The 12,429-nt window shown below is 36.0% G+C and overlaps 1 protein-coding gene across 1 annotated transcript in view; it reads right to left on the reverse strand.

Annotated features, from left to right (window-relative positions):
- Window positions 1–12,429, reverse strand: part of ADGB (androglobin) — a 100,116-nt gene that overhangs the window by 43,330 nt on the left and 44,357 nt on the right. The window contains exons 14-20 of the mRNA XM_054396585.1: window positions 11,519–11,564; window positions 9,540–9,699; window positions 7,710–7,773; window positions 5,943–6,045; window positions 4,698–4,839; window positions 2,146–2,260; window positions 556–723 (exon numbers count right to left, since the gene is read on the reverse strand). Of these exons, the coding sequence (XP_054252560.1) occupies window positions 556–723; window positions 2,146–2,260; window positions 4,698–4,839; window positions 5,943–6,045; window positions 7,710–7,773; window positions 9,540–9,699; window positions 11,519–11,564 (798 nt within the window). The remainder of the gene's footprint in view (window positions 1–555; window positions 724–2,145; window positions 2,261–4,697; window positions 4,840–5,942; window positions 6,046–7,709; window positions 7,774–9,539; window positions 9,700–11,518; window positions 11,565–12,429) is intronic.

Genomic DNA, 12,429 nt, shown 5'->3' on the forward strand with positions numbered 1-12,429 from the left:
TTTTCATTATGTATCTAAAGGCCATTTAATTTATCACACAGATCAGAAATGCTGAATAAGAATATTGCAGTTTCATAATCAAAGAAAACCAACTCAGTAATACTGTGAATGAAAAAAAAAAACCCACCTCATTACCATTTTCTGTAATATAAACTTTAACAATGCTTTCACAGATTTAGGCACAGAAAGGAACCATCCTGGCTTTTCTACATTTCAGGTAGTGTCTTTTCAATGCAAAAATAAATCATAAAATTAAAACAGCTGATGTTTTTTGCCCCAAACTATGCTAAATTACACTAACAAAATTAGACTCAAATTTAGAATGTGCTACTCTGTGCATATTAAAATTTGTTCACAGTAATAAAAAAGATAATTGCAAGTTGCAAGTTATGTAATTTGGGCTTGTGAATAATGAATGCTTCATTTGGAGTACTCAGGTGGAGGTGGTCCTTTTTATAAGCATAGCTGTTAGCTTGAAGAGGATAATGACAATGTTAAGCTATTATTCACCTTCTGCAGCCTTTAGACACACATTTATTAAAACTGTTTGTTCACCTTGATGTGTTCTTCAACCATTCCAGTACCATGGATGCCAGGAGGACAGTGAGTTAGTTCCAACTCCTTCAAGGCTTTAGAAAGTTCAGGCATACTGCTGAAATTATTTATCACATTTCCAACAGCTTTCATAATCGCTGTAGCCTGCTCTATAAACCGGTAGCTTTCCTAGAGAGAAAGAGAGAATGAGAAAAAAAAACCATTGTTAGATTGCATTAAGGCTTTCTTTCTAGGCTGTGACAGTGGCCAAGAGGTTTCTTTTCTGTGATGAAGCATAAAACTTTACTTATGCTGAGCAATTGCTAATAATCGTATAAACTTGAAAATCAATTAGATGTCTGGTATTCAAAAGCTTACAAAATTTTCACTCTTTTCAGCTATTGGAATAAAAACGCTGTAACACTATAATAGGCACCATAACATGTAACTATTAAGGATTATGTTTTTTTGGTCTTAGAATATTTAATCAAACATAAGATTCATATAGAGACTTTCTGCTGCAGTGATAATAAGACTCATGTTAGCTGAAATATTCAGCATCTCTATTATAAAAGACAGATGATTATTTGTATCCTGCTGAAAAGAATGTCCAAAGACAGGCTTGCCTAAAGCACCCTTAATCTTTGTCAGGATTTCTATGCAAGAATGTGGATGCTTTCCTGCAAATGACACTGCAGAGAAAATATCATCTTCACAAAGAAGTGCAGAGAAGATCCCAAAATACAGTTTTACAGTGATTCCTTCATGAGGGATAGGTTTTCATCCACAAATTGGAGACAAGAGGATAGTACAGTCAGAAGAAATTGTTAATGATCCAATTTATATTTAAACTTCTTTGCTACAGTAAATGTAATAAATTTGCACAAGGTGCTTTGATGTCCTATTGTTAGGACACTGAATCTACAATACCAGGTAAATTTTCTGTTACACTCACCTTTCAAAATATTTTTGCATAACTGCTCTAGAAGCCATACTCCCTCCACTCAGTGCCCACAACAAATATTTGGGTGAAGAAATCTTGAAAATGTGGTTGACAGTGACATCTGTCTGGATTGTTGGCAATGAAGAACAAAACTCTAGTAATTACTCCCCTGAGTCTCTTTATCTCAGCTATGAAATCCTGTTTGAATCAATTGTTCATTATAGACACAAAAGCTGCTCTGGGAACCAGCGAGTGAGTAGTAAGTAATCTCAGGGGACAAAACAAGCTTCACTGATGGTGGATATTTTCAAATACTAATTAGTATCTGTACATACATTTATCACATGCCTCAAAAAGAAATTATATGATGCTGCTGCTGACATGTATTTCAACAAGACTACTTTTAACATGCTGCTGTTCTCTGTAAACCATGATACTACCTAATGCTTACATATGTATGGAAGACAATTGTTGTAAGGTCCATGTCAGTACTTGCTGTGCCACAAAACACGTTTCTTTTACACACTCACTCATTTCATACTGAAATTAATATTACACTATTAAAAATGATAACTCAAAATAAAAATCCAACAGTCCGTCACTTTAAAGCTAAATAATAGCCAGAAACACTGTTAGCACAATGTTTGACCAGCTCTGGTTATGTGTACCTTTTCAAGACCTGGGAACACAGTATCCTCTTCTCCAAAGACACATGGCACCGTGCTACATAGATGAATATGGTGCCCCATGGCAGAACTTACTGTGAAGAGCAATATATGTCTTCTACGATCAAGAAGAAAAAGAAATTAAAAAAAAAAGACTTAAAAACCCCAAACCAAACAAAAAAGCAAAAAAACAAAACCAAAATTAAAAAAAAAAAAAACAACACAGCAGTTCTTAACCTTTTCCTTTAATGCATTTGGTAAAATTTAAATCCCTTCCTAGAGGTCTTGGCTCTTCTAATCCTGTATTTCTGTGGTAGTTTCAGGCTGTGCCTGGAAAATTTTCCACAGGTCTTGAACAGAAATTAGAAGATTGTAAATAAGTCACCATTGGGCGTATAAAGAAAAATAATGATAAATTCTAAACGATCCCATTGGACAGATAACAGACATAAAACTTAGATCTGTAAACTAACTTTCTCTCTTTTCAGCTTCCTCACTCTGGGAGATACTAACCTGTGCTTCTGCTTGGTGGTGTTCTTTGTTGTAGCTAAGTACTAACAAACAACTCTCTGCTCTTTCTCTTGTCCCTTGCACACAGGGGGGTAGGAGGAAGGGGGCAGGGAGTGAGGAAGCTATTATTAGCCCCCTGGTTTCATCGAGGGGGATTCCTGTGCTGCTTATAAATTGTAAATACCTGTAAATATTGTATATCTTGTACATATTCATTGCATTTCATTTTAGATTGTGGTTTTGCTTGTAAAAACAGCTTCATTTGATTCCAACTAAGCTGGTCTGGCAGTTTAATATTGGGGGTAATTTTCAACCCACCACAATTTCTAACTCCTTACTTCTCAAGAACCTCAAATCACAGGCAATAGGTGAAATCAGAAGTCACTATTATTTTGGTTTTACCTTATTGTTTAGGCTTTGTTTTTTATTTCCTTTAGCAAAATAGGTACTTTCACTATTTCAGATGGTTACAAACCTGATTTTTTTAAAGTCTTATTATAGTTCGGCACATTTTAAAACACATGTGCTCTACAAAGCTTAAAGTCAAATGTTCTGGTAATGCATTACTGAGATTATAATTTTTATGCTCTCAATGACAAAATCAGAAAAAAATTAACCCATAATCATGTCAGGCTAGATGATACCACAGAGAGGTCATTTTACAGAAAATCTGTGGGCCATATCACTCAACTGTAACCTCCTAAGGTGGAAAATGAGAAATTCAGTATGTGTTACTGGGGTACACTCAGCTCATTCTGTAATTGATTCCATTCATAAGAGAAAACATTCCTAATTGTAGTTATACAACACAGAGCATTCACTCTTCTCTCCAGGCAACAATGTCGTGCAGCCCCCCTGAAATACTTCAGGAGTTTGCTGATACCAAACAGTGAAGTTTCATGGTCTTTTATCATTGTCAGAATGGCATTTAACCAGAGAAGTTTACCCAGGCAACAGCTTCAAGGTGCTAACAAGAGATCCAACAATGAAAGTAAGACAGACACAAACACTATAACTTTTTATGGTGCATCTTCTTGTGAGTGAAATTTGCAAAGTCCCTGGCCACCAACAGAAGGAATAAAGAGCCCTCCCGGCTTAGCAAGTCATTTCTCATTTGGAATGAAATGGGGAAGTAGTCAATAAGCCCATTTGTCTCCCAGGACTGCTGTGAATTAAATCTTCCTGAAAGGCTGCTGGCTCTTCCTGGTGTGAAGAGAATCAAAGGTGAGAAGCTTATCAATTTGAGCTGCCTGTATCTCTGGCAGCTTGGAAATTCACAGGTGCAAAAAGACATGTTTTCTGCTTCTCTGCAGGACACAGATACGCAACTTTTGGAAGCAGCACTAATAAAATACATGTTGTGGCAGAACTAACCTATAAGCACAATAACAACTTTTCCAATGAAAATCAGTAGTGTTTTAAAAGATCTTTTATTAAATACAAAAGTGCTAGCATTGCATTTTCATTCTATGCCTATTTATTTGACACCTTACTTGATTTTTAAACCCACATTTTGTCTCATCTTTTTGAAATTAAATTCGTGATCCTCTGTTTCTGGAAAAAGGCTCTTGTCTTCTATATATTTCTTTATTTAAACATTTGGAAAATGCTCTACACTGAATATCTAGAGTTATATGCAAAGAAAAATAAATCATTTTAAGCACTATATGAATGTGAAGATATGCAAGGCTTCATGGATAGCCTCAGAATTTCTCCTATTATATTTCAAAAATCCTGTTACATGAAACCTCCTATGGTATCATCATGTTTTAACAGTTCCACTAAAAATCTTTGTTCCTTTAGTTTTGTTGGTAGCCCAAGAAACATTCCAAAATCACTTTAGTTAGAAACACTTTTAAGTAGAAATTTGAATTCTATTTTACTTTTTAGCAAGTCAGTGTGATTTTTTCTTACTAAATGCACTTAAATAGGAGTAAAGATTTCAAAATATTTATAAAGGTTTTGTTAACTTACATTGTGGGAAATAAACTCTCACTTGCTATTGAAGCCTTAAGACTAGGGCAGAAATGGATCCTCATACATACCCAAGAGGAAGATTTAACACAGTAGCTTTGGTTGCAGATGTATGCATCTTTAACACAAGTTCTCCAGGAGTCACACATTTCCAAGAGAAACGTTCAACCATCAGCATGCCTTTTGAAATGCTAAAACATTCTTGTTTAGTACCTAGATTAAGAAAGAAAAGACCCCAAAGTAACACACGATTGTTGGAGGGGATAGCAGTAAAACTAAGAGAAGTACACTTATGCAGAATCTGTAGCTACTTCACAGTCATTGAAGCCTTCTTTTAGGTATTGATAACTCAGAGAAAAGAGCTGGTCATTTACAATGCATGAGTGGTTCAGCATATAGCTTATTCGTATTGTTAACTAGAAAATAATGGTTAGAAGGATGTGTAAATGAGACATGTTCCAGGTCACTTACAGCTGCTCTAAAAACTCCTTAAAAATGAATTCCATCCATGTGCAAAGGAAGCAAACTGCCATATAAAGCTTACATTTATACTATAGTTTAATTATTTTAACAGGATGGTCAGTTTGGGGTTTATCTAAGTTTTCTTTTGTTTCCATCTACTCTACTCTAGATGCACTGAATTTATGTCCATACCCAATGTTTAAATGTCTGATTAACTTAAGCCAACTGCCATAACATGTATTAGCTTTACTGAATGCCATTCTGGCCAGCCTGATCTAGTGTGAGGTGTCCCTGCCCATGGCAGGGGGGTTGGAACTAGATGATCCTTGTGGTCCCTTCCAACCCTGACTGATTCTATGATTCTATGATTTTCATAAAATAATTTTTATTTAAACCATCCAAGCTGTAGGATCTTGAAATACGCAAGCTGAAAATACACTTAAGAGCTTTCTGCATCTGTTCAAAAAATCACTTCAGATACAAAATTTTGTCATATTGCTGATTTCACTGCATTTTGATCAACTAAGGCAGCAAGTACATTACAAGAATGGAATTTGTAGGAAAAGAAACCTTAAGAAAAAAAAAGGAGGTCTATATCAGAAATATACTGGTGAAAAGCTTGCAGCAAATTGTAATAAACAGCAAAGGTAAGGATCCTTTCAAGAAAATATTCATCATCAACATGAAATAACAAATACTGTTTGAATATTAGTGTATTTCCTAGAATCAGTTTGACTATTTAATGCTGAACTCTCAACTGTGGCAAAAGGCACCACAGGCAAACACAACAGCACAGACATATTCAGTGATGGGAAAACACAAGGTTAACATGCACTTTTCTATGTTGGCCTTACCTCCAGTGTCACCCCAGTGTACTAATGCAGAAAAGCCAACCAGGATTTCAATGGGCTTCAGACTGTCCACAAGTAAATAATAGAAGACTTGGTCATCAGTAAACTGTATAGAAAAATGGACATTGGTTCATCTTTCATTTTCATTGAATGCTGTCTGCCTGGACTTACACGAAGTATGATTAAGATTATGGATATTGTAACCATAGATACGGTATGGAAAGTAATTAACCGTCACTACTTATTCCAAATTTCAGACATGCTGCATGTGTAATCATAATGCTCGGTTAAGAGAGAAAAGGAAACAGAAAAGTTTCTTGAAAAACACTGTATCTACTTTTATATTATATTCTTCATATGAACCTCAGTTTAATAGTTCTGTTTGCCAAACAACACTCAGTGAAAGGCCTCCCTCTGTGGAGATAGTCAAAACCTGTCTGGATGTGTTCCTGTGTGATCTGGTTTAGGTCATCCTACTGTGGCAGGAACCAGATGATCTTATGAGATCCCTTTCAACCCCTAATATTCTGTGCTTCTGTGAAAAAATTGGTTTGTGCTGATTCTAACTAATTACTGTAAGCTTTAAAGAAATAAGCACTCTTATTTTGTAATGCATGACTGATTCTGCCTCATTATGGTGTGTTTTTTTTTTTCCTACAAAAATACATGGAGGCATCTTTTTTCACTCTCAGCTTTAATACATAAGTCCTGTGCCACTATTAGAAACTATAGAGTGATTCTACTTTTCCTAGAATTTTTTTCAAAATTTAAGGTGAACAAGCTTCTTTACTTCACCACTGTTTTGCCTCATGTCTTCCTACATTCTCCAGAGTCACATCAATACATTTTTTCATATTTGATCCTGCAGTACCACTACTATTATCTTCACAGCATAATATAAATGTGTCCTTTTATAAATCTGATATAGAATTTATCTAATAGTGTAAACATTTCATCTGTATCAATGTAAAAAAAATAAAATGGTTTTACAGCAAAAGGTTAGTTTTTCAACACAACAGCACACAGGCTTGGGTAGTCTTTATGCTGATTAGGGCTTGGGAAAGTACATTGTGATTGGGAAAATTTCTTGAGGTGATTACAAATACAGAGAGGTGTGAAATTACAGATAGACTATAATTATGAAGCATAATCCATGTAGTTAAACTTCTCAGTACAGGATCTTACATGAAGTTCATGCCTGGAGTTTATGTTTCCATACTCTACAATTACACTTCAGTCACAGTATAAAACTAGAGCCAAAACAGAATATTCAAGCACATGGAATAACCTTCTGAAAATATAAACTAATGGCAGGTTTGAAAAAATACTGTAATTTCAGTGTAACTGAGGGTTATTTCTAGTGCCTGGAAGAGAATCTTGCTAAAGGACTTAGCATGTAAAGGGAAAATGGATCCATACAGGCTCCTGATTTGGGTTTCAGGTGACAGATGATGACAAAGGAGAATTGAAGAGCAGATTCTACAGCTGAATCATCATAAAATTTAATTTAGCTTCTAAATTTTTATAAGGCAAATTTTAATAAAGACAAAGGATGAATATCTGATTCACTGTAATACATATTCTCACTACAATCTTTCATGATTTACGAACTCCTTTTTTTATTCTACTGTGTGATAGCATTCCATAACTATTATTTTTCAGTAATAACAGTTCTATGTGCTCCACAAATATAATTTAGTATATGTATTATGTGTGTAAGACTTTGACAAACATAGAAAAGGTACCTCTAAACTCAATACAATCATATACCTTAAAATCCATTTTCTGATAGTTATAAGTATATGTCTGTGGTTTGTGGAAAACGTACAGATTCCTAGGGAGAGAATAAAATAAAAATACACATAGGAAAATAATCTTAGTATAAATTATGTATTTCCAGTAAATATCTATTTTATTGCATAAGAAACTCATCTTACTTCCATATAGTAGAGTCCCTGCTATTTCTCAAAAACGGTTCGATATTTTTATTTCATAGAAGGTGAATATAATACATCTCCAATAAAAAGATGCTGACACTAATTTCTACCTTTCCTGCACTTCTACACCCTTCTATTGGAGGTCAGGCCCCTAATCTCTCCAATTTAAATTTATAAATATTAATAAGCTACTATTACTCCACATCTTCCATGTCTAGCTGAAAACTAGTGCGATAGTTATCTTTAAAGTATCACTATAAGAAATGACATTTTTGTATTCTTTATTAATGTGCTTTTTCAACTCTGTGGTGTTTGCACACCTACAGCTACTTAGTTCCTGACAATTTTTTCTGACCTTGATTTAACCAAGGGCAACATAAATTACTTCATCTTTAATTGAGGATGGAAGCAGATGCACAGTCCAATGTTTTATGTAAAAAACATGTTTTGATTACTCAGAAATTTCACATTTTAATGATCCATTGTTGTCATATCAATCCCTACTAAAATTTTTGTCATTTCTCAAAATTGGTACGAACTCTGACCAGTCATCTTATTTTCACTGTATTTGACATGTCAATCAAGGAAATACATTCAACTGGTAAATTGTGTGTCTAAATTTTTCTCAGAGATAAATCCTTCACAAATCCCTCAAGATGTTTTATTAACAGCTACTTTACCATTTCAATGCAAAAGTAAACTCTCACCCATTTATAGACAGGAATAAGAAACTTACAAATGCAGTGGTATATAAAAGGTCAGCAGTTCTTCAATGTTTGGCTAAAAAGTTAAAAAGTTCATATTTTACGTTCTGTCTGCAAGAACCTATGAGCAAGATTTTGAAAGGGAAGGAAATCACTTTGCTCCTGATGCTTTACTTCCTAAAGGCTCTATCTTCCTAGGCCTGGGGCAAAGTAGTCAAGTAAACCTTAAAGAGGTCTAAAGGTGGTCTATGATCGTTTATTCCTAATGATCCCATAGAGCTGCTGGTAGAAAAGTTATACATCCTCCCTCACAGAAGAAGCAGAGTTTAATATCTTCTCAAGAAAACACTTATCTAGAAAAGTAAAAGCTTCACAAAATCTCAGTTACAAATTCAGATGAACAGAAAACCTGTGTGAATGTTCTCTGATAAAAATCACTCCCCTCAGCAATGTCAGATTCTTCAAAGGATCTATATTGTACCGGGCGTGGAATTATATTGAAAAGGGAGTGAAAGAAAGCATCTAGTTGATCAGGATTTTTTTTTTTTTTAACCTTAGAGCTGCATTGTTCAGATGGCTGACAGATTGGGTACGTGAGCGCTATAATAGATGCATGCTCCATGACCTACACCCTTCCACCCACATTACAGTCTGACCTATCCTTTGTGAAGCTGGTGGTTGTGTTCTCCACTGTACTCTGGGGGACATACCCAAGATACAACGTGCAGTGGCACCTACAGACTCACTGTCAACACTAAGTCTGGTATGAAGAGTCACCTTCGGACCAGACTTAGGGAGTTATACAAAGAAGAACTCTTGAGAAGGTACAGTTTTTATACAGTCACATTTAACATTTTACTATTGTTATATTGTATATTTTGTGGAGAAAACAAACAAACAAAGAGCAACAAGCCAAAAAAAGAAACAAAAAAGCTGACACCAAACCCTCTGTTCCTTACTGGAAACAAACACAGAAGTCTTCAAAGCTAATCCAGGTTTCCCTGGAAACAAAAGTCTTTTCTGACTTGGTTTCTTCCTTTGATTTATCCCTTGTCTGGCTGTTCATAACAGTATCAGCTGTTTCTGATGCTTGCTTTTTATCATTCTCATGTAATTTTTCTGCAGAGATAAGAAGACACACAGAGCCAATATAGTGACAACACAGACATTAAAGTAGTATCATTTTTATATTGAAAATTATCCTCAAACTACCAGGATATTTTCCATATATCTCAGAGTTTACAAAATAACCAGGTAACCCCCAAAAGGCTCAAAAGATATAGATATTTGTTGTTTACATATGCAACTGCTTAAGTATTCTGCCTCAGTATACTGCCTCGTGCACTAGAACCTTTAATAAGAGCATGTTAGCTAAACATACACACAAATTCTGCAAACTCATCTATATAAAGAAAAATACAACCCCTTGTTCAAAGCTCCTATTCAGTGAAAAGCTGATGAGGCAGCATCATAAAATTCTTACAACCTGCAGAAAATAAAAAAATACACAGAAAAAATACACAGAATTGTGGGAGACACAAAGACCAATCCTTGCCATGGTACTTAGATAGTACTCCCTGTGATCATAGAATCAAGAAGGTTGGAAGAGACCTCAAAGATCATCCAGTCCAACCTGTCATCCTACACCTCATGACTATCTAAACCATGGCAACGAGTGCCACGTCCAATCCCCTCTTGAACACCTCCAGGGATGGTGACTCCACCACCTCCCCGGGCAGCACATTCCAATGGCCAACCACTCTCTCTGTGAAGAACTTTCTCCTCACCTCCAGCCTAAACCTCCCCTGGCACAGCTTGAGACTGTGTCCTCTTGTTCTGCTGCTGGTTGCCTGGGAGAAGAGACCAAACCCCTCCTGGCTACAACCTCCCTTCAGGTAGTGGTAGACAGCAATGAGGTCTCCCCTGAGCCTCCTCTTCTCCAGGCTAAACAGTCCCAGCTCCCTCAGCCTCTCCTCATAGGGCTTGTGCTCAAGGCCTCTCACCAGCCTCGTTGCCCTTCTCTGGACATGCTCCAGCAATTCAACATCTTTCCTAAACTGAGGGGCCCAGAACTGGACACAGTACTCAAGGTGTGGCCTAACCAGTGCTGTGTACAGGGGTACAATGACCTCCCTGCTCCTGCTGGCCACACTATGCCTGATGCAGGCCAGGATGCCATTGGCTCTCTTGGCCGCCTGGGCACACTGCTGGCTCATGTTCAGCTGCTGTCAATCAGCACCCCCAGGTCCCTTTCCACCTGGCTGCTCTCCAGCCACTCTGACCCCAGCCTGTAGCTCTGCATGGGGTTGTTATGGCCAAAGTGCAGCACCCAGCACTAATGATGTTATGCCTATCAGTCTACCTACTTAGAAATAGATTTGAACAACATTTTATTGTAGGAAAATCAGAACTACTGTCAAATTCGTATCAAAACATAAACATGGAAATGTCATAAACACATTTACAGTAATTTAATAACTTCTCAAGTTGTGTTATATCATTTTCTCTGCTTTTACTCTGAGATGAACACAAGCTGTTATTGAAGGTGTGTAATCTGGTCCCAAGAGTTTTGAGAATAGCTCAGAACAGCTAAGAATAGATGAAAACAGTTTGAACATGAATAACTGTTAATTCAGAAAGTTTGCTGAAGAAACAGGTGAGGTAATATCCAAACAGACAAAGTATGAAAAATGAGAAAGTTAATTAGAAAAAGGCATAATTTATATTTAAATTATCTTTGTAATACACACAATGGTGTACTGGCCAATTAACTCTATTCTATGTAATTACACAGGCTATTACCATTTTTTCACATCCTTTCCTGCAAAATGAACACATAAGTAAGAAAGACTGTTGATATTTGCACATAAGGATTAACACTGAGGGTAAAATATATGGGACTCACAGAAGTCTGTATATAAACTTCAAGTATATTTACCTTTAATAGGTCTCTCTGTGTTTTCCTGACAAAAGAAGGTGGCCTCCTAGAGGGTGGGGGAAAAAAATGAAACAAAACAAAATTGTGATTAGAATTTTGTTAAAGACAATTCTTGAGTTTGGGGCTGTACTTCCTGAGATGGCAAAACAAACTAGTAAGTTATCACTGCAAGTTGGGTTTTTGTTGTTGTTGTTTGGTTGCTTTTTGTTTTTAAAATATCTACAGATAAATCACCAATACACAGACTGATGTTTTTCTAGAGAAGTGCATGTGATCTGGAGTCTGGGATAAAAGACGTTCATATGCCTACTCCCCTGCTATTAAAAAAAAAAAGTTCTTTGATATAACTGTTCTTTGACAATAAAATATGTTCTATTCTAAGAACTAATTAGTCCTATTCTAGAACCAGTTCTGTTCTTTTCTACTCTAAGTTTCCATTCTTGGAAAGCATATGGAAAATTCCTTTTCCAACAAGCATTTCTTAGCATGCAAGTGTGCACAACTGTCATGGGGCAACAGAACGAATGATTGCTACAGCATCTTTTATTTTCTATCTGTAAAAAGTAGCCTTCTCTTTTTCATGTTTTTGACAAACAACTTTATCCTAATGAATCTCAATTTCAAGCTGGTGTTGCTTAACTAATATGAATGCAATACATCTTACATTTACAGCTGAAATCAAGTTAGCTAGCCTTCTAGAAAGTCCATTCATTATATCCACAAAGGGTCCTCTTCTTTGAGGGGTTAAAATCTTCTGCATTGTTAAAAATGGGTGCCTTGTATCTTTCTTTCTGACTGCTCTTACCTGCAGTTTGACATAGACTGCACAAGGCTCACTAGCACTTTTTTTGTTGTTTGTTTTATTTTTAATTATGAGAGAGGGAGAGCAGGAGAAAGATTCCACAGTTTCC

The sequence above is a fragment of the Indicator indicator genome, chromosome 2 (assembly GCF_027791375.1).
Source record: "Indicator indicator isolate 239-I01 chromosome 2, UM_Iind_1.1, whole genome shotgun sequence".
Taxonomy (NCBI): Eukaryota; Metazoa; Chordata; class Aves; order Piciformes; family Indicatoridae; genus Indicator; species Indicator indicator.